A 22,605-nucleotide genomic window follows, 5' to 3' on the forward strand; every position below is an offset into this window, starting at 1 on the left:
AGTAAGAAAGCATAGGCAAGATTAAAAAAGGTTACCAGGAAACATAATTTTTAAAAATTGCCTCCTGAGTGAACTAGATAGATGGTGGAGTATATTTGTTAGGAAGTATAAAGGATGACATTTCTTTTGGAGTTAAAAAGGGACTTCCTCCCTCTTCTAATCAACAAGCTTCTTAAACAACTGACCTTGAGAATCTACTGGGCAGAAGGATTTTGACCTGCACTTAAAATATGTTCCCGATGATCATTAGTCGGAGGGAAGTAATTGCACTTTGGGTGTTTACTTGTTTTGAACTGATGATGCATCTTCTGGTTACTTTAACAATGAGTTTCTAGGGAAAGGTAGCCAAGGAGGGTGGTGATCTCACAGAAGACTGGTTTAATGACTTTTTCTTTATGAAAGTAAAACACCACAAAGTATTTTGGAATGTCCAGAATTGAGGCCTTGATTCCAGAAAAACATTTTGCATCAGATAATGCTTAAGTAATTCATCAGCATGTTTTTATTGTTATTCTGACAGTCTTACCCTTATACCCTAGGACTGAATTGCCGTAACTGTCTCAGTCTGAGCAATCCCTATTTTCTAGCATCTTTTTCAGAAAGCTTGTAGAACACACCATTATACGGTCTACACTTGCTCTGACTGAAAAATTGTAGCACTAAATTCAAGGATCATTTGACCAGTATGATGTAACCTCGAATTGTTACTCCTCCTGTCTTTCCAACCCTGCTCTGTTGCACTATTTGTGCCAGTCTATTATGCCTTAGTGTGCATAAATGTGGGAAAGTGAGTCATGACAGAAAATAGTGGTGATGCTTTTACTAATTTAGAGAACTAGTTACAGATACAGCATATCTATCAGATTCTAAATACACTGATCTTCTTGGCAGAGTAAGTGAGATAAAAATTTAATAGGGATTCTGCAGCGGAAGGGGGTTATATTTTTATTTTTTTATGCTAGCATGTAGATAAAGGTCTAAGCTTTTTTGATGTTGAACAACAGTGGTGTTTGGTTTTGCTTTGAATACCAGAATATGTAGAATTCCTTGAAGTCTTTACATTAGTTAAAACTGTAACATCAGACAAAACCTATGAAAGAAGCAGTTTAACAGCTTTGAATGGTGTTTTATTTAGGTTTAATATAGGCAAGTTTAATTCAGAAACATGATGCATTCACAATTTTTTAATGAAAAGGGAGTAGGAAAAAGACAATATAAACATTTGTATTCTGAAACCAGTGAGGTTATTGAAAGCTTTATGAAACAAGTGGCTCTTGAGATCTCATAGTAAAATGTTTTGATAAAGGGACATTATACTTGGAAGTACTTTTTTCTAACTGCTTTGAAGTACTTAGAAAACTGTTTGAATTACACATTTCCATGAAAAGACAGAATTATCATGTAGGTATTTTAGAGATGCATATTTCAAAGGTATAGATAGACCCAAAGGGTAAAATTTTGGTCTACTGCCTTATTATGGCGAAGTGTGAACTTCTAATTGGATGAACTCGGGAATTCTTGAAAGTTGCAGATTAGATGTACTCAGTGCGTGTACTGGTTTTGGCAGAGATAGAGTTACATTTCTTCACAGTAGCTTGTATGAGGCTGTATTTTGGATTCATGCTGAAAATTATGTTGATAAGACATAATTTCTAGTTACTATTCTAGTTACTGCTGAGCAGTGCTTACACAGTTTTGAGTTCTTGACACTTCCCCATCAGCAAGGAGGCTGGGAGTGCAGAAAAAGTTGGAAGGGGACACAGTTGGGCCAGCTGACCCCAGCTGATGACAGGGATGTTCTATACCATATGATGTCATCATGCTCAGCAAGAGGAAGGTTGGCCGGGGCCTTGAGCTTAGGAACTGGCTGAGCACCACCGCCAGTGAACAATTGGTGGAGAGCAATTGTTTTGATTTGCATCACATGTCTTTCTTGGGAAACTACAGGCCTGTCAGCCTGACCTCAGTGCCTGGCGAGGTTATGGAGCAGATCATCCTGAGTACAATCACACAGCACCTACAGGATGGACAAGGGATCAGACCCAGCCAGCACAGGTTTAGGAGGGGCAGGTCCTGTCTGACCAACCTGATCTCCTTTTACGATCAGGTGACCTGCCTGATGGATGAAGGGAAGGCTGTGGATGTGTCTACCTAGACTTCAGCCCCACAGCATACTCCTGAAAAAGCTGGCAGCCCACGGCTTGGACAGGGGCACTCTCTGCTGGGTTAGGAGCTGGCTGGAGGGGCAGACCCAGAGAGTGGTGGTGAACGGTGCTGCAACCAGTCACTAGTGGTGTCCCCCAGGGATCAGTGTTGGACCCAGTTCTGTAATATCTTTATTGATGATTTAGATGAGGGGATTGAATCCATCATCAGCAACTTTGCAGATGACACTAAGCTGGGGGGTAGTGTCGATCAGCTGGAAGGCAGAAGGGCTCTGCAGAGGGACCTGGACAGGCTGGAGAGTTGGGCTGATTCCAGTGGGATGAGTTTCAGCAAGGCCAAGCGCCGGGTCCTGCACTTTGGCCACAACAACCCCCTGCAGTGCTACAGGCTGGAGCAGAGTGGCTGGAGAGCAGCCAGGCAGAAAGGGACCTGGGAGTTCGGATTGACAAGAAGCTGAACATGAGCCAGCAGTGTGCCCAGGTGGCCAAGAAGGCCAATGCCATCCTGACCTGGATCAGGAACAGTGTGGCCAACAGGACCAGGGAAGTGATTCTTCCCCTGTACTCAGTGCTGGTGAGGCCACACCTCAAGTACTGTGTCCAGTTCTGGGCCCCTCAGTTCAGGAAGGATATTGAGGTGCTGGAGCAGGTCCAGAGGAGAGCAGCAAGGCTGGTGAAGGGACTCGAGCACAAGTCCTCTGAGGAGAGGCTGAGGGAGCTGGGGTTGTTCATCCTGGAGAAGAGGAGGCTCAGGGGAGACTTCATCACTCTCTACAACTCCCTGAAAGGAGGTTGTAGCCAGGTGGAGGTTGGTGTCTTCTCCCAGGCAACTATCAGCAAGACAAGAGGGCATGGTCTTAAGCTGTACCAGGGGAGGTTTAGGTTAGATATTAGAAAGAAATTCTTTGCAAAGAGAGTGATTGGGCATTGGAACGGGCTGCTCATGGAAGTGGTGGATTCTCTGTCCCTGGAGGTTTTTAAGATAAGACTGGATGTGGCACTTAGTGCCATGGTCTAGTAACCACGGTGGTAGTGGATTAAGGGTTAGACTTGATGATCTTGGAAGTCCCTTCCAACCCAGTTGATTCTATGATTCTGTGGTTCTCTTTTTGCTACTTTTTTTCCTCTCTTTCCTTACAATGTAGAAAAATTATTATTTTAAATTATTAAACTGTCTTTATCTCAACCCACAAGTTTCTTTCATGATTACTCTTACCCTTTTGATTCTTCCCACCATTGTACTGGGAATGGGAAAAGAGTGAGGGAGCTGTCTGGTGGTGATTAATTGCTGGCCAGAGTTAAACTGTCAGTAACTTGAACATGGTTTTCTGAACTAAGAATGTGAAGTGTGCTGCTGAAGAGACAATAATTTAGTGCCAGCTCATGGGCTGTGTGATAAAATGTTAATTCTTGATGTGTTTGGCCATTTCTCTTGTTGTATGCACACCTCTCTAGTGCTTAACAGCAGATTTTTGTGGGAGGATCATGCTACTATATATACATTTTCATTTTGTAAGGGATCATGTACATGATTTATATGTTAGAGCATGTTTTACACACAGAACAATATTGTAAACATGAAATATTTTAGTTTGAGCTAAACTTTTGTAATTTTCAAAAATTACATTTAATTTTTTTTCAAGTGATAGCTCTTTGTTTTTCCTTTCATTGTTACTAGGGAGTTACATGGTTTGTTTCATCAAACAATTCATCGGATAGGCATTTAGAAGTACTTAGAAGTTTATATTAGTTAACCACATGTTAAATAGACCAGTACAGATGGAGAAACAGTAATGCAGCTATTAAGATATTGTGGAATCTGAAAAAGCTTTGAATCTAATGAAACATCAGCAGGCTGATTTTTCTCCCTGTAAAGCCTTGATCTGACTATAAAAAGGGCCTCAGCGTATATTAACAAAGAAAAAGAAAATGGAAAGTTAATGTTGCTGTCAAATTCACATAGTTGTCTTGTGTTGCTGTGAAATGAGATTATATGATAATTGTTGTTAATCTGCCTGTGACTAAAGACGGATAAAGAGAAACATAGATATTTACAGTTCTTATCAGTATAAGAAGTTTAAATTATTCTTGTGTGGAGAGCTGTTAAAATTGTGTTCCTTTAAATCTGATCAGAATGAAAAATTCATACCGTGCTGTAGTTGGTTGACCCTGGCTGGATACCTGACACCCACTGACGCAGCTCTATCACTCCCTTTCTCAGTTGGACAGGGGAGAGAAAGTATCACAAAAGTTCATGAGTTGAGATAATGACAGGGAGAGATCACTCAGCAAGTACCATCACAGGCAAAACATACTCAAATTGGAGATGCTAATTGAATTTATTACTAACAAAGTCAGAGCAAGATAATGAGAGGTAAAATAAGTCTTAAAAGCACCTCTCCCCCACGCTTCCCTCCTTCCCAAGCTCTTCCTCCTCTCTCCCAGTGGGAAATGGGGATTATGGTCAGTTCATCACAGAGTTTTTCTGATGCTGCTCAGGGAAAAGAGTCTTTCCCCTACTCCAGCCTGGAGTCCTTCAATGGGTGACAGTTCTCCATTAACTTCTCCAGTGTGACTCTATCCCATGGGCAGCAGTTCTCCATGAACTGCTGCAATGTGGGTTGCTCTTCCATGGGGTTCCCCACAGGGTCACAAATCCTACTAGGAAACGTGCTGCTATGTGGGCTCCTCTCTCCATGGGTCTGCAAGTACCTGCCAGGAGCCTGCTCCAGGGCCCATGATTTCACAGCCCCATCTTGAGCATCCACCTTCTCCAGCATGGGTCACCTCCGTGGGCTGCAGGTGGATCTCTGCACCCCTGTGATCCTCCATGGGCTGCAAGGGGACAGCCTGCTCAATAACTTTTTTTCTTTCTTTCTTAAATATGTTATCACAGAGGCATTACTATTATTTCTGATTGGCACACCCTTGGCCAGTGGCACATCTGTCTTCGAGCTGCCTTGCATTGGGTCTGCTGAATGTGGGGGATGGTTCTGGTATTTTGTCACAGAAACCACCTCTATAGCCCCCCTCACTACCAAAACCTGGCCTCACAAACCCAATATGCATGCTTTTATAAAATTTTCTTTAGTACTTTCTTCAAAATAAAGTGCTGCTTTTTAATCTCAGTGAATAGCTGTCTTAATGATGTCTTTCATTTAAAGTTGTTCTATTTTGTTGAAAGCCTTTTTTCCACCTTCTCATTGCTAGATAAAAAGTCATACACTTGGTAGTGTCCTGTGTAGATTGTATGTGATTTCTTTCTGTTACCTGCAGAGTATCTTCTTATGTATCTTCCTTGCTTACTGCTAGGTCTTCCATGCCAGTCAGAATTGAATGTAGAACTATAACCTCTGCAGTTGACCCCAGTTAATGAGGAAGGGATGTGCATCACTCGTTTTGCAAAGAGGTCTCTGTGTAGATTCCCTACAGCTTTCTACATGATGAATATAAAATCCTGAACTGCAAAGATTAATTAAGTACATCCTTTAAATGGTGAGGTTATATCCTTCAAATAATTACAAAAACCATCTAGGAAAATTTTTTCTTTGGATTCTTTTTACCTAATAGCTATTAGCATTTTTCCATGAAGATAGCAACAGTCCAATACACTGCAGTGATTCTCCTTAAGGACTACAAGGTGGCTGTTTGGAGAAACACCTCAATGTTTGTTACAAAATTCTTTTAAAAATCCTACTGACTACTGGAGAAAACATGATTACTATTGCTACTATTGTTAGTAGTTTAGAAGTATATATTATATACTAGGAAAGTATGAAATTAAACTTCACAATATGTTCCTTTTTTTTGTTTGTTTCATGTATGTAACCCATCCAGCTGCCATTTTTCATTATTCTTCCATACATACTCCATAGATTTTCATTAGTATTCAGAGTTTTTTGTTCATTTTAATAGAGAACTGGCCTAGTTTTCACTCAGAGTTTTCTGAAGTAATATCTCTGCTGACTCAGAAATACTGATTTTTTTTGTTCCTATTCCTTCCCCCTTCTGGGTTATAAAAGGAGGGTAATCACCCACAAAGCATAGAAGTGTTGTTGTTTGTAGTTCAGTGCAGACCATTTCAACATATGAAGGAAAACAGTTGAAGGAAAGTTACCCTGAAAATACTAATCTGCCTTATAATTTAATAATGAAATTTCATGTGCATTTATTTCTGATCAGCTTTTTTATAAATTCAAATTGAGAAAAACAAAGAAAATATTAGCACTGTGAGGGATCTTTTTTCTATATGGGTGAGGACTGCTTAGTGTGATGATGGGACATAATAAACACACTCTATGACCTTTGATTATGTTTAGCCATATCTCAGGAAATATGTGTATATGGATTTTTATTAATAATTTTGATGACAGAAATGTACAGCCCAACCCAACTTCGGCAATTGCTTGAATTTCTACTGTGTAAACTTTTACGTTAGCAGGCACTTCCACATATTTTGTACCAGGAGTTAAAGTAACAAACCAATTCTGACAGAACTAGTAAGTCAACATTTCAGTTCCATGTTTGTTTGGAAGTCACTCTTACTGTTACCTAAAATCGTAAGGTGTGTTGGAAGAACCTAAATTAACTTTTTTGTGCTCATCTTCACGTATAGTACAAGAAGGAACACTCAGTGCTAAGAAGAATGAAAAAAGAAATTGAAAATTGAAAATTTCAGTTGCTTTACTAAGTTCACAACTCAAAAGAGATGTTTGGAAAGGTTTTGACCACTCCCTTAGGGTTTCTTTAAAGTCAGGGAAACTGCAGCTTGTCTATTACTGTTTTGTGGGTGATAGTTTCAGGAGAAACCTTGCAGCTGTTTGGGAAGGAAAAACAGTAATAAATAATTGTTGTGATGCATGATTGCATCCATGTGTGGAGAAGCAACAGGTAGACCACGCATCAGTGATTTAAAACAGCATTCTTCTCTTACATCTTGGCTGCTTTTATATATGAATGTACGCTGCAGAATCAGAATCACAGAATATACCACACTGGTACATTTAGTCTGCAAGAAACCACTTAATTCTCAAGACTTTACATCCTTAGGTGCACTAAAATCTGTTCTTACTGACTGGAATGCCCAGTGACAGATGAAGTTGTACAAAATGTGACCTTTTTTTAGTGTAGTACATATACTGGAAATAAGAAAATAAGCCAGTGTCATTTTCTGAATGAAGACTTCTGCAAGAATAATGGGTCTGGACAAATATTTGCAGCTTTTAATGGAACTTTCTCTAATTAGGAACTAACTCTTCCTGATTAACTTTTCAGTCTCTATGAAAAACATTACTAATGTAATTCTGCTTCAGTTTTTTGCTCTCTTGAAGACAGCAACTTTCTGTCCTTCAGTAATGCAGCATTGCATCTTTTTTGTTGTTCCAGGAACTTCAGAATTCTTCTGGTAATATTAAAATAGAAAAAAACCCAAGTTCTGTCTGTCTTGTCGATTACTCTCTCTTTCCCTCTCTCTTGAATTTGCAAATGAATTCAAAAAAAGCTTGTAAAGGAGGAGTGTAATAGAATTTGATTTACAGTGTAGCAGTTATGTAGCTGTGAATACTAACAAACTTGTCATTTGTCAATAAAATAATGAAGTAGAATTCCAGATATTAAGGGAAGTACTCTCTATGTCATCACTCACTACACTGTGCATAAAATAATATATCCAAGAAGCTTGAAAGCAGAATCTTGAATAGTATGTGTAAAATGAAATTCCCAAGTTTCTTTTCACATACCTAATTTTAGTCAAAATGAAAAGAAAGGCCAAAGGGCATATTCATATTTGGTAATTTTCAAAGTGAAAAAGGATACCCAATGTCATCTTTGCAAAAACGTGTTGGTTCAGACATATAAATGTTTGAGATAATTTGTCTATTTTTACAATCAATTTTTACCATAAAATTTTAGTAACAACTTGCATATTTTTCCTGGTATCTTATCCAATTTTCTATTTGATTAGGCTTCAGGCTCGAATTGCTCACAGAATCCAGGAACTGGAGAACTTGCCTGGTTCCCTGCCCCCTGATCTGCGAACCAAAGCTACAGTGGAATTGAAGGCACTTAGATTACTGAACTTCCAGCGCCAGGTAATGCCTTTTACTTGAGAAAAATTTTCGTAGCAGTCACAACCAAACATGTTTGTGTAGCAAAGAGAAAACTGGAAAGAGATTTTGCAGCAGTGCTAAACCTAAGAAGATTTTCCATGAGAGCAAACTTAGCCAACAACCAGGTCACAGAAATGTTATATTTTATTTTTTAATAAACTCAAATGTTTTTTTGTTAATAAAAATGTGCAAGTATTCTTTTTGCTTCCTGCTTTATCACAGAATCCCACAGAATCACAGAATATTCTGAGTTGGAAGGAATAGCAAGGATCATCAGTTTATCTTCCAGTCTGAAGTGTCGCCCTAGAACTGTGTCTTTCATAATGAATATAGCATTGGCACAAAAACAAAATAAGTGCTGGACAGGCTGCAAGGTGATTTTAGCACAGGTCTCAATAGACACATCTTTCTGCACATACTTCATATTTGCCATGAGTCTCCTTGTTTTAAGAAGAGTTGTATGTTGGAGGGGTGTGTGGTATTTCTCTGTGATCTGTTTTCAAGATTTCTGCTGTGGCACAGACTTTGAAAATTAGGCATAACAAGATCACACATAAGATTTAAGTTGGGTGTTGAGTGCACGTATCAGCAAACAAATCTCAGAAAAGGAATCACACTGCCAGACTCTTCTAGACCTCTTGCTGTTGGCATTTACAGCTAGTTTGGAAGAACAGAGAGAGATGGAGTTTGGCAGGTCAAGCAAAATACTTCCTGACAGAAGCCTTGGCAGTAGTTATACCGTGATGTCCAAGTCTTCCTTCCTTCCCTGCTCCACTGCTGGCAATACACTTCCAAGCCCTTTATATTTACCTCTCCCACCTGTCTTCTTTGCAGCTGGCAATGAAACAAGTTGTCAACTATGTTCAGGTGCAGCACTAGAAAAGGTGTTATATATCTGGTTCATTTGTGTTTTACGTTGATGGTATAAGATCTTGGCTGACCAACAGCAGGACAGTTGTTTCCAGCATCTTGTAAATTGGGAAGAAACAATGATTAAGAGGGATTAGCACTTTTGGCCGTTCTGTGGAGGCTTAAGATTTCTTTAGGATTTCTTTAAGATTTATACGGCTTTTGCAATGGTATAAATGCTGTATCTTTTCAGAACTGTAATGAAAAGGGAAGAGAAGGCTGGGATATGTTTTGGACTGTTGTTTTATTCTGCCATAACAGTGTTTAAAGTTGTTTCTCCATGTATTAAAAATTATTATGGTTTTTGAGTGGTTTGGGGTTTTTTTCCCACTGATAGCTGAGACAAGAGGTAGTGGCCTGCATGCGTCGTGACACAACACTGGAGACAGCACTGAACTCCAAAGCCTACAAACGAAGCAAGCGCCAGACTTTGAGGGAGGCCCGCATGACAGAAAAGCTTGAGAAGCAGCAGAAGATAGAACAGGAGAGGAAGCGTAGGCAGAAGCACCAGGTATTTTGACTTAGTAGGTGTTTGCCCCATGGCAAAAATGCGCCTTGATTTGTGATGTGGATCTTCCCTTTCACAGATCTTATTTACCTTTGGAGTTTTTTGACTGAAAAAACTCCCAACTGATGTGATAAGTAATTGTAAAATTATAAGATTGGAACTCCTTTATTTCTGATGTCAAATCAGGTGCTGTGTAAAAGTGCCTGCACTAACTTGTTTCTCTTTCTAGGAATACCTGAATAGCATACTGCAGCATGCTAAAGATTTTAAAGAGTACCACCGATCAGTCGCTGGGAAAATTCAGAAACTTTCTAAGGCTGTGGCAACTTGGCATGCCAACACTGAACGAGAGCAGAAAAAAGAAACAGAGAGAATTGAGAAAGAAAGAATGAGGAGACTAATGGTAAGGAGTAGAGGAAGGAGTGTGGTTATTTTAGTTAAAATTACGTACTGTATCATTTTAATATCCTTATACAGTCTCAGTCACACCCGTGTGTTTCCTTTGCAAAGTACTCTGTAATGCAAAAAGTATAAATCTAAAACTGCCACAGTTTGTTTATGTATGTTTCTGTTGATGGTAATGAATGTGATATTGTTCAATTTAGCGTATAGCTCCTTCTTCTTTAAGATTTTTGTATAGGAATAGTTGGAGTTTTTTAGTGACGTGAAAACTTAACACAGCAACTTCTGAATAACATCAGCTTAATCTCATTAACTTCATATCTTAACATTGTTATATAGTTCCAATGGTATTGGTCCATTTTACAAATACTGGACTGTATTTTAATTCTAGGTTTATAGTTTTGAAGATTCCATATGATTCCATAATTTGTTCATGGCATTGCTCCACAATTTTTACTTAAAGCTTTTCCCACATGTGAAAATACCTAGCCAAATAGTGATAACGCAGGTATCGAGAGTGAACAGCAGTCAGTTCTACCCATTAATGCTTCAGGACCGTAGTCGTTCCTATTTTATAATTTTTCCATCCTTAAACCTACACAGTATCAGTTGTGTCATTGGACAGAGTAATATGGGCTTATGTGTAATCATGTCTTTGCAGAACACTGTGGAAACAGTCAGGGGGCTGCCTGCATTTCAGGAGTTAAAATAATTCCGGAATTTAAAGTGTAGACTGATCAGTGTGTAAGCACAAATACATTAGCGACTGGGGTTGGAAAAATTGCTTCATGACATCGTTTAGATATATTTTTTATATTTTATTAACATTTTACCGACATAGAACGGAAAGGAAATTGACAAGCTTACTTCATAACTTGGTGGCAGAAAACACTGAGTATCTAATAGAGGTGCAGGTGTAATGCAAAACACTACTCCCTGTCCAGAATCTCCTCCCACCATGAACATGGACTGAACAATTTGGTTTTAAAAATTACAAAATGAAATGTGGATATAATTAAATGTAGAAATGATAAAAACCTTGAAATAAAAGTTCATGCAAAATGTAAATTAAGAACCTGCATAAGAGAATAACAAATATGTAGACCCTAGAGCATTCTTGAAAATTACATAGTAATCAGATCTATAGATCATGGCCAGTCTTCACAAACGAAGATTTGGGAAAGGTCTCTACCCACGTTTGCTACAAGCGCGCTGGTGATACAGGGCTTTGCAGATGCGGGTAAGGCCTTTGAGCTTTTTAGGTGGATTTTTTAGGTGAGACACAGTGTGCGCTGAACTGAGCCCACCCTTTAATAGAGATAATCACCAGCAGTTTGTCTAACCTAGCTCATGAAAATGTTAATTATTAGCAAAAAAAGAGCTGATTTAAAATAAAAGTAATAATGGTATTTTAGAAATATTTTTGTACATTGCGAGATTGAGCTTATATCAAATCAAATGTGCAGTATGATAAGTAATAAAGATATCCACTGCTGGAAAGTATGAAATAGATTTGAGTATCAAGAAATGGCGCAGTATACCAGTGCTTCCAGATAATCAATGCTTTCTCTTAAATAGCCTTCACCAAGAGTGTGGTTAATTTCTTACCATACATACAGGACTTCACAGGCATTTTCAGTTTAGTGTTTTGCATCTGCTGCTCAATTAAATCCTTCTGCAAAAGCAGTCTATGTGTTATGTTAATGCGGTTGTTTTGCCTATTTAGTTTTAGTCCAGTTGTGATAAATTTTGAATTTGCAGATGTGTACTAGCATTTTTTTTTAAAATGTCATCTGCCTTCAGATGCCTGGTATGGTTTGTGACAATGTTCTGTGTCTAAAACTTTTTGCATATCTTTTCAGGAATGTTGAATTCATTCCACAAATTGACCTTCATTTTCTGTGATTAGAAATGGTGATTGTCCAGAGCTCATTGATACTAACAGATATATATATATATATGTCATGTGCAAAAATGGGCATTGGTATAATTTAGAAAAATACTGTCAAGACAAACTTAAATGTGTAGAAGAAGTACCTTGTCTAGATTACAAAGACTGTGTATTCAGTAGTAACAACAACAGTAGTAATGATAATTTATTTTTTCTGAAGCCTTGGGTTTTGAGCATTGTAGTTTTGGTAACTTGAACATCACAACAGAATTTTGCAAGCAGTTTTGCAAGCTGAGTTTGAACATCACAACTTTTATTGCTGTCTGCAGCTCTTGTGTCTCTCTAGAAAGGCAGGAGATCTCCAAGAGTGGTGGTTTTTGAAGTATTTCTTGCTTGTGTTTGGTTTTTTTAAGGCATTGTATACTTCCCTTATTTGTTGTTTTAGCCAAAATTGGGAAAGGCACCTCTGCTGCTTTCCATGTATTTTTCTGACATGCTACATTATATCTTCACAGCACATGAAAATAATATTCCTGGTATGTCTTACTTCTGACAACACACACAGTTCCATAAGGATGCAGAAGTTGTCAGGAAGACTTAGAGATAGTGGTTATTTGGTGAATCATGTTTTTGATAGTGACCTCTGTCAAAGGTGAAATAACACCAGAGTAGGACGATGGTAGATAAATATGCCCAAAATAAAATTTTCACAAGATGCCTAAAAAAAATGATCTGTATTCATACTGGAAAAAGGACTAAATGCAAGTTCACATCCAGCTCCCATACGGGTTCTTCCCCTTGCTGGGCTACCCATACTTCGTGTCTTTGAAAAGTCATCTCTGTAGGAGACTCATCAAGCATCTCTGTTTCAGGACATTGCAATCTGCCAGATGGACCATTGATTTTATTTTCCTCCCTTGCCTGTTAAAACTGCTGTAGATTTTTTCAGTCCTGAGAGTAGGAATTATGTAGAATTATGGAGTCTCTGAATATCAGAGTCACTCAGGCTGTCAGGGAGCTCTTTAGACCAACCACCTTCTCAAACAGTGTTAACATCGAGTTCCAAATGGGTTTCTCAAGGCTTTTTTAGTCATGTCTTGAAAACCTCTAACATCAGAAATGGCAAAACTTCTCTGCCTGTTCAGGTCCTTCTGAGGTGCAGCCCAGCCCTTGAGCATATTGACTGGTATCCCCCAGTTTCGTTTCATCTCCAGACTTGACTGGAGTGCCCTCCATCCCTTCCTCTGTGTCACTGATAGACATGTTAAACACAATGTGACCCAGGATAGACCCCTCTCGTTTCCCTTACTGTTTTCAGATGACGTATGACCCTCTGCCACTCTGCAGAGAGGGACTTGGGAGTATTGGTGGATGAAAAGGTGAACAGGACACAGCAATGTGTGATTGCAGCCCAGAAGGCCAGCCATATCATGGGCTGCATGAGAAGAAGTGTGGGCAGCAGGTTGAGGAAGGTGATTTACCTCCTCTACTCTGCCTATTGGAGACACCATCTGGAGTACTGCGTCAGTGTCTGGCATCTCCAGCATAAGACAAGATGTAGACCTCTTGGAGCGAGTCCAGATGAGGGCCATGAAGATGATCAGAGGACTGGAGCACTTCTCCTATGAGGAAAGGCCAAGAGAGTTGGGGTTGTGCAGTCTGGAGAGGGCTCTGGGGAGACTTGTGGCAGCCTTCCAATACCTTAAGAGAGCCTGTAGGAAAGCTGGAGAGGGACTTTTTATGTAGGCATATAGTGCTAGAAAAGGGGTAATCGTTCTTTGACACTGTCCCCCACAAAATTGTCCTGGAGAAACTGGCTGCTCATGGTGTGGTCAGGTGCACTGTATGGGGGTGAAAAACTGGCTGGATTGCCAGGCTGAGAGAGTGGTGGTGAATGGAGTTACATCCAGCTGACAGCTGGTCACCAGTGGGGTTCCCCAAGGCTTAGTACTAGGGGCAGTTCTGTTTGATACCTTTATCGATGATCTGGATGAGGACACCCTCAGTCAGTTTGCAGAGGACACCGAGTCAAGCAGGAGTGTTGGTCTGTTGGTAGTAGGAAGGCCCCACAGCAGTATCTGGACAGGCTGAATCAGTGGACCAAGGCCAGTGGTATGGGATTCAACAAGGCCAAGTGCCAGGTCCTGCCCTTGGGTCACAACAACCCCAGGCAGCACTAGAGGCTGGGGGAGGAGTGACTGGAAAACCCCCTGGTGGAAAACAACCTCATAGTGCTGGTCAGAAGCAGCTGAACATGATCCATCAGTGTACCCAAGTGGCCAAGAAGACCAGTGACATCTTGGCAATAGTGTGTCCCGCAGGACCAGGGCAGTAAGTGTCCCTTTGTGCTCGGCACTGGTGAGGCTGCCCTTCAAAAACTCTGTTCAGTTTTGGGTACACTGAGGTGCTGGATTCTGTCCAGTAAAGGGAAATGGAGCTTCTGAAGGGTCTGGAGCACAAATCTTAGGAAGTGCAGCTAAGGGAGCTGAGGTTAATTAGCCGGGAGAAGAGGGAGGCTTAGCAGGGTCCTTAACCACCTGAAAGTAAGTTGTAGCAAGATGGAGATTGGTCTCTTCTCCCAGGTAACAAGTGATAGGACGAACAGAACTGGCCTCAAATTGTGGCGGGGAGGTGTAAATTGGATTTTGGGAAAAGGTTCTTCACTGAAAGGGTGGTCAAGCATTGAAATAGACTACCTGGAGAGGTTCAAAAAACATCACTCAAGACTTGCATATCTACTAACTTCCTCACCCTCACTAATACATAAACAGAAAGCTGCTTTCGTTAAAAGCAAACAGACTTTCTGGAATCACAGAATATTCTAAATTGGAAGGACCCACTAGAATCATTCAGTCCAGCTCTTCAGTGAGTGGCCCATAGCGGGATCAAACCTTAGGGTTCTCAGAGTCACTCAGGTGTGGTGCTTGGTGATATGGTTTAGTGGTGGACCTGGCAGTGTTGGATTGATAGTTGGACTCCATGATCTTGGAGGTCTTCAAACCTTAGTAATGATTCTGTGATTCTTTTGAAGAAAGTATGTTTTGAATAGGTATTAGGAAGAAAATCTTTGCTGTGAAAGTGGTGAGACAGGCTGACCAGAGAAGTTGTGGATGCCCCATCCCTGGAAGTGTTCAAGGCCAGGTTGGATGTGGTTTTGAGCAACCTGGTCTAGCGAAAGGTGTCCCTACCTGTGACAAGGGAATTGGAACTAGATTATCATCCAAGTCCCCACCAACCCATATGATTCTGTGATCTGTTGATACAAATGTATGACCCTCTGGGTCTAATCATCTGGCATTTTCTTTACCCATCTAGCCATCCCTCCATGCAGATCATACTGACCTAAGATAGCACTCGCTTATTGAAATAGGAGTTGGATAGTGTTTCTTTGGAAGCATGTCTGTCATGACTGACATCTATTTTGTATTGCTAGGCTGAAGATGAAGAAGGCTACCGTAAACTGATTGATCAAAAGAAAGATAGACGCTTGGCCTACCTCTTGCAGCAGACAGATGAGTATGTGGCTAACTTGACTAACCTAGTATGGGAGCATAAACAGGCACAAGCGGCCAAGGAGAAGAAGAAGCGAAGGAGAAGAAAGAAGGCAAGTAGATACAGCTGGTATTTTCAAGCCATTTCTTTTTCAAATCCAGTTTTAATGTTAATAAATATAGTGGTGCCCAGTTGTCATACACATACCAACCAGAGTGTCTAAAAAATCTACACTGCCAAATTCTTAACACTGAGGGAACTCATTTCTCTCTCTGTCTCTCTCTCTCTTTCTGTTAAAGTATGTTTATGCTATTGTAAACTCAAGGTGAGCAGGAGGCAGGAGTGTAAAATTCTGAGCTGTTAACGTCAGTTTCCTCATAACATTAATTTGCTCATAAACTTTCTACAGGAGAAATTGGGACAGATGTGTAAGTTAGGATTAATGTAGCCAAAAAGGGTCCTGTGTATCAAAAATACATCCTATCAGGAAGATGGGAAGAGTCTGATTTGCTTAACTATTTTGTGCAGGGCAACTGTGTTACACTTCCTCATTCTGCACTGGGCTCAGTCCATTTTGTAGGACCATTGGAAATGAATACAGAGAAAAAACTTGGGTGGTTTTATTATAGTAAGTGGGTAATTTGACAGTAGGATTGTTCATTGTGCATTTTTAACCTTTAATTGAAACTTTTCAAAATTACCTTTCTTCCTATGAAATGTTTTACTCTGCAAGAGAGACTTGTTGAAACTGAACCAGTGCAATTTTCAAAAAAATAGTTCTGTGTGTGAAATAGTCATTAAAGAATGTTTTGACATTTTTTGTGACCTCAGAGTACCTTTCATCTCTTGCAGAATGGGTAAGAGGATTTTTATAATCAATTTCTGTGCCTGGATTGCTACTAATTACCAATTGAAATATAAACATTATGTTTACAGGGTTTACTAGCAGCACTCAAAATATACTAGTAAAAACCAGCATATAAAAAATACTGATTTTGAACATTAATGGCCTAAAAAAATAGTTTGTTTTCTCCTGCCCTCTCAAAAACCTCTGTAATTTTTTTTGAGAGTATGTTCTTAACATAGAAACAATACTCTGTGTACAAAGTTAAAATGTAATTTAAATGAGCTTTTTGACCTGTGCTACCAGTGAGACCAGGCCTAATGTATGGTGTGCGCAGTAGAGATAGTAATTAATGAGACACCATGTGGAATAAATGCAGTGCTCTAATGAAAAGTAATAATTTCTTTAACAATCTCCATTTGTGATAATGGTTCTCCTTCTATGTCAGTTTAGTTGAAGTATGTATAAAAAGCAGTATCTTCTGGCCACATCAATAAAGACATAGTTTTCTGTCACTGAAGTTAAAGGGAAATATGCCCGATATGTATTCAGTGTTTATAAAACCTAAAACCTAAAGGAAAATTAGCAAAACAAAATAAATCTCTGCTCTGTCTTGGTCATCTGCAGCTTTTTGTTTGTAATTAACTTCTTTCCAGCAATCATCTACTCATCTGTGAAGGATATAGGAGTTCACACAAATATGACCATTTATTTTAATTTAAAATTCTATGAATTTGTAATTGCGTGGTGCAGAACTCATTGAAGTTAGTGGGCACAGTGTCTTTTTTCCAAGTCATGCCATTTAGTCCTTACGCTTTTATGTTTTGTAATCCATGTAAAAGTTTGATCTGCTGACACCTGTAGTTAATATTTTGCACTTACAGAGAAATGAGAAAAGAGAGTTCTTAGGATTTCCTCCTTGAAATGGCAATGAGGAAGTGAATGGTGAAGAAATACTTCTAATCTTTGCCAGACTGACATTATAGAATATCCAAGAGAACCCTATTATTACTAGAATAAAATTTGAGATTAGTCCATTCTCCCTGTGGGATACAGTTTCTGGAATCTTTGATAGATTTTCCCTCTTTCCTTTTTCCACATTCCTCTACTTGCATTTTCTGTCTTCAGCTTCCTACTGTAGTCATGGATTAGAAAAAAATATTCCATATGCAATTTTCATCTGATAGGCAAGTTCAACTTGCTGTGCAGCCTTTCAGTATGCAGCCTATGCAGTAGATTTCCTGTTATTATTTCTTGTTAAGGATTAAATTGTCAATATTAAAGATAGGTTTACATAGTCCAAAATAAAAGTACAAGATATCTGTCATTATTTACATTTATCTTCTTAGTGACGTATGCTTCTGCTTTCCAAAATTGTTTTTTAACTATAGGTTGTAAATGTTTTTGTTCTCACAGGTTCTAGTCTGTGCACAGTGAACAGCACTGATGTTTACTGCTTTTCTGTGATTTGAGTTGTAAGGTTCTTTGCCATTGCCTGTAGCTAAGCTGTAATAATCTTTATATACTAGAGAGCAGTCTCATGTGCAAAAGAGTGGACCCCTACCCTTGTTTGTCCAAGGAAAAAATATAATCAGTCAATGTAGTGTGTTCAGCCAAGGCCAGATATGTGCTTTCATAACTTACTCTGCCCTTCTGTTTATTTGAAGTCTTCAGTTCTGGTTCCTTTCTTTGTCAGTAGACATACCTGCTACCTAGAAATGCTGAAGCAAGCAGCCTTAAAGCTCATATTGTTATTGTTCCTACTGGGTATCAGCTATTGTGTTGATCAGAACCAATGACATTAGTGGGGCCTGGTGAAATGTTTATAAACCTCTCCTGTATATTAAAGAGTGTTACACTTCATAAACATTTTAAAGATTTTAGACTAGAATTATGCCTAATCATGTCTCCATTTTTGGTAGTACTAATGGAAGAGTAGTTAACAAAGATAATTAGGCATGTGCCCTGAAGTATGAAGGCTGTGTGAAAGAAATAAGAATAACATTTTGTAAAATGAGGAATTGAATGATACCTGTTGCTACATCTTCATTTGAAGTTCATGCCTTGGATAATGGACTTCAATGGCAAAGAAAAAGGCTCAAGACTTGATCTGAACCAGATATTAAGGATTATCTCAATATTCAGAAGTCCACCTATTCCTCAGATATACTTATTAAAAAAGAAGTAACTAGATAATCTACTTTTATCACATACATTAACAATACTTGAAAGTTGTTTATCTCTAAAACACAGTTAAAGAGATCTGTTCTTGTTGTTAGCATGATCTGTTTACATTGGTATCCAAAATAATACTTTGCTGTAGTCCTGTAAACTCATCACTGTGCAATAAACAGAAGCTGTATAATATCCTTTCTTTCTCAGAATTGTTTGAATAAAGAGGCAGACTATGTCTTTCATTTCCTCATTTTTAAGTAGGGTAAATGAGGACAGGCTTTGAGGAAGATACTGCTTATTTCCTTAGAGGTGTGCCTGGGAAGAAAAAAAATGTAGCTTACTCCAGTGAAGAACTCTAGGATTCTTTTTGTTTGTAATTTGAGTAATTGTTATTTTCACATGATTAGGATATAGTGTAAAAAATTCTCAAAATTCTCCTTCTAATTAGTTGTCAGACCAAAAAAACCCAAAGTATGTACCCAAGATAAAAGTGCCCTGCATGAATTTACAATCTGTGATATCTGCCGACACTTTCAAAACAGAGATTAAAGCAGTTTAGAGGAAATTAATAGTAAATCACATGAAAATAAATACATATTTTATTTGCATTAGAGCAGTGTATAAGCAACTGAGCTATAGGTCTGAACCAAAAAAATCAGTGGGCCAGCCACTTCTTAACATGCAAATTTATAACACTGACTACAGGTGTGTAGGTACCCTCTTAATACTAGTAAATGGTTTATGTTTGGTAGTAACTCTATGCCTTTCTCTATCCATATCTGTCACACCTTAAATAATATGAATCCTAGGCTGTTCAGAAACAAGTGAAACATATTCATAATACAGAATGCTGACATCATATAGTATATTCTTTCTATACCTGTATTGTGACCATGATATTTTTCAAATCTCCATTTGTTGTAGAAGGCTGAAGAAAATGCAGAAGGAATGGCATCTGGTCTTGGTCCTGATGGAGAGGTATGAATTTTACAAGGGCTTTTTTTTTGTTGCTGTTGTTGGTTTTTTGTGGTGGTTTTATTTTAAAAAAACCAACTTCCTAGTGATTGTTTTGTGTATCGTTGCTATAACTTTAAAAAAAAATCACAACCACAAATGTTATAAAAGCTGTTGCTTATAACCAGGAATAAAATTACCTAGATTACATTTATGCTAGCCTGTCACTATTTAGAAAGTTGAAGACTAAAAGAAAAAATATATTGAGTCTATCACTGTGTGTGCTGAAGTCTCCTTCTTAACTTTGTAATATGCTTAAAATAAGTGGTTTTCTTACAGTCTGTGTACAGACAATTTACTTCCTCATACAAGCTCATAAACACCATATAGTTGGTCTTCTCATCTTTATAAAAATACATTGTTGACATTGCATGTAATCACCTTTGAGTCACAATCCAGAATATAGTGTTATGATGGATTAAGACATCTGAAAGTGCTTTCTTCCTCCGAAGCGAGTGGAAATGAATAATTTTTCTGTGTCATTCTTTGAATAATATTTTTCACTCAGTATCAGAGCATATGCTAACAGAACTATTCTGTTAGTGCAGTTTTTGTATTAATTTTTCTATAAAGACTTTAGAATTGTATTTGTTTTACTTCTGTTCTTTTTTGTACTTGCAAGTGATACTTACAATATAGTTAAAGAGTTTTATCGGAATACTTTAATATAGTTATGGTTGCACAAGGAAAATGCACATAACATTTTCATAACTTCAGTATTTATGGAAATGGCCTAAGTTTTATACTTTGTCAGTGTATTTATAATTGTTCAGTATTAGTATTTGTTGCTCATGAATTTATATATTTGGACAAGATTCTTCAGCAGAAACAGTATTAAAAGGCGAAAAGGTTTCAAAGTAAAAAATATGTGATTAAACAGGGCAAAGAAATAACAGAAAAAATAATTATACTGCTCTGGTTTTGTTAGAGCACCAGAATAAGTAAAAGATTTTGTTTGTGCAAGTGCTTCATCAGCTTAGTTGAATAAGCTAGGACAGTGAATCTTTAAAATAGGCCTTTACTTAAACAGTTAACTAAATTGTTACATCCTTGTTTCTCAGTAAAAAGCAAAAAGGTCATAAGGTCACTGTATGTTTTCTGTTACAGGTGTCCATTGGTATAAATAACAGAATTAAATGCCTGTAAGAATACATACCTTGTGTCTTGGTTCACAAAAACCAGTAGTGTATTCTTTTCCATGCTGGTCTTACTACTTTACTTGGAATACTCTGATATGTTCGTGGATGTCACGTGGAATATGTTCCACACAGAAATACTGTGACTCAGTGTTTGCTTGATAGTCACATGCAAAAGTGTGACTTGTAGTAACAAAACTTTACTAGTTGTTCAGAACTGGAATTTTGAAAGTCCTGTTAGTTGTTTTTGTTATGTAATACAGGCATGAAGTTCAGTTGCCTTATGGTATAAAATTCCATTTGAATTTTTAGCCTATAGATGAGAGCAGCCAGATGAGTGACCTTCCTGTCAAAGTGACTCACACCGAAACAGGCAAAGTTCTTCTTGGACCAGAGGCACCAAAAGCAAGTCAGCTGGATGCTTGGCTGGAGATGAACCCTGGGTAAGTAGTTCCCGTACCAAGTAGGTTGTTTTTTTCTATTTGCATTGATATTTTTCATACACTTTTTTCTTGTTTACCTATTCTATTCTTTATTTTATGTAAGCTGAGTAGGAAATGTATTGAACCTAATCCCTCCTCTTGTTAACTGTAATTCATAATCTTTCTGTCATCTTTGTACAGCTATGAAGTTGCTCCCAGATCAGACAGTGAAGACGAAAGTGGCTCTGAATATGAGGAGGAGGTATGTATCTTTAAAAAAAAGACTATGACAAATAAAACAGTAAAAACAAGTACTTATTTCATGTGGTATTTTCCTGTTTTTCATAAGGAAGAGAGGGGAAGTGGTAGCAGGTGTGTAGGTGCTTTAAGACTAAACCAGGAAAATTAACTGTAGTTCTCCATTCATAGCAGATGCTCTTTATACATGTTGTGAATGCCTAACTGGTAACCATGGCTAAGAGTAATACTTTACTCTTGACTGTTAATAATTGTAAACCAGATAATTCAGCAGATTCCTATATTAAAATATATCTCAGAAAAGACAGCATTGTGGCTTTGTTCTGAGTAAAGTCAACACCTTTAAAGTTTACATATTGGAGGTTTATATGTAATTCTGAATAACGTGGTTATTATTTATATATTATGTTTATTAAAATGTTGGGAATTATAGAAGGGATTTTACATTCAGACTGTTCAGGGTATTTGGTTCAGTACTTTAATGGTGTTTTAAATACTATTGTTACAAAAATTCTAAAAATAATTTTAAAATTGACACACACAACAAAGATCCCAACCTTGCAGGGTCATAATATTAGGTACTGTGAATAATGAATACTGATACTTACATAGCACTTTTCAGCTAAGTGCTTTCTAAAAGGAGAAGTAAGGAGTAGAGAAGATCCATGTTCAATCAACAGCATAGTAGCAGAACTAGGTAGAGTGTTCAGGTCTCATAAGTTTAGCAGTCTCTACAGCTAGATGACCTCTGAAACTGACTGGACTGTGTGATATGCCTTTGTTGGGCTAATTTCTGCTAATGTAATTCTATATGACTTTCAGTATTAATATAGGAGAAGAGGGCCTCAGATTTTACAATCTTACTTTTTTAGTGAGGTTTTAAATTGTTGGCAATCTGTTGCAACTGTAGCCAGAAGAGAGACTATTTAAAAAGAGTAAAAATAACTGGGTTTAAAAAGTTTAGAAGCCTAAAATAGTAGTCCTTGACAGTTTTTCAAGCTTTATTAATTTATCACACATCTAGAATATGATATAAAAATCAACATGGTATTAGAATCCTGTCCATGAACGTGGTTCTTAGAGAAAGCTTTTTGAAAATAAGATCGTTAAAGGGGAAATAGTTTTTATTTCAAAGTAACATGACTTTCTGTTGTTTAATATATGTCAAAAATTAATCATCTTGTTATGCTGCAGTGCAGTTTCATTGTAGAATAGATGAGTTGAACTTTGTGATTCAGATGTGTGTCATAAAGCATTGACCAATGAAAGAACATATTGCAGA

General features: G+C 38.1%; 1 protein-coding gene across 3 annotated transcripts in view; it reads left to right on the forward strand.

Annotated features, from left to right (window-relative positions):
• Positions 1 to 22,605, forward strand: part of SMARCA2 (SWI/SNF related, matrix associated, actin dependent regulator of chromatin, subfamily a, member 2) — a 118,950-nt gene that overhangs the window by 35,518 nt on the left and 60,827 nt on the right. For all 3 annotated transcript variants that reach the window (XM_027634408.1, XM_027634410.1, XM_027634409.1), the window contains 7 exons: positions 8,128 to 8,254; positions 9,519 to 9,692; positions 9,919 to 10,092; positions 15,416 to 15,586; positions 19,418 to 19,471; positions 20,956 to 21,086; positions 21,267 to 21,327. In XM_027634408.1, coding sequence (XP_027490209.1) covers positions 8,128 to 8,254; positions 9,519 to 9,692; positions 9,919 to 10,092; positions 15,416 to 15,586; positions 19,418 to 19,471; positions 20,956 to 21,086; positions 21,267 to 21,327 — 892 coding nt within the window. The remainder of the gene's footprint in view (positions 1 to 8,127; positions 8,255 to 9,518; positions 9,693 to 9,918; positions 10,093 to 15,415; positions 15,587 to 19,417; positions 19,472 to 20,955; positions 21,087 to 21,266; positions 21,328 to 22,605) is intronic.

The sequence above is a fragment of the Corapipo altera genome, unplaced genomic scaffold (genome assembly GCF_003945725.1).
Source record: "Corapipo altera isolate COAL_440 unplaced genomic scaffold, ASM394572v1 61411, whole genome shotgun sequence".
Taxonomy (NCBI): domain Eukaryota; kingdom Metazoa; phylum Chordata; class Aves; order Passeriformes; family Pipridae; genus Corapipo; species Corapipo altera.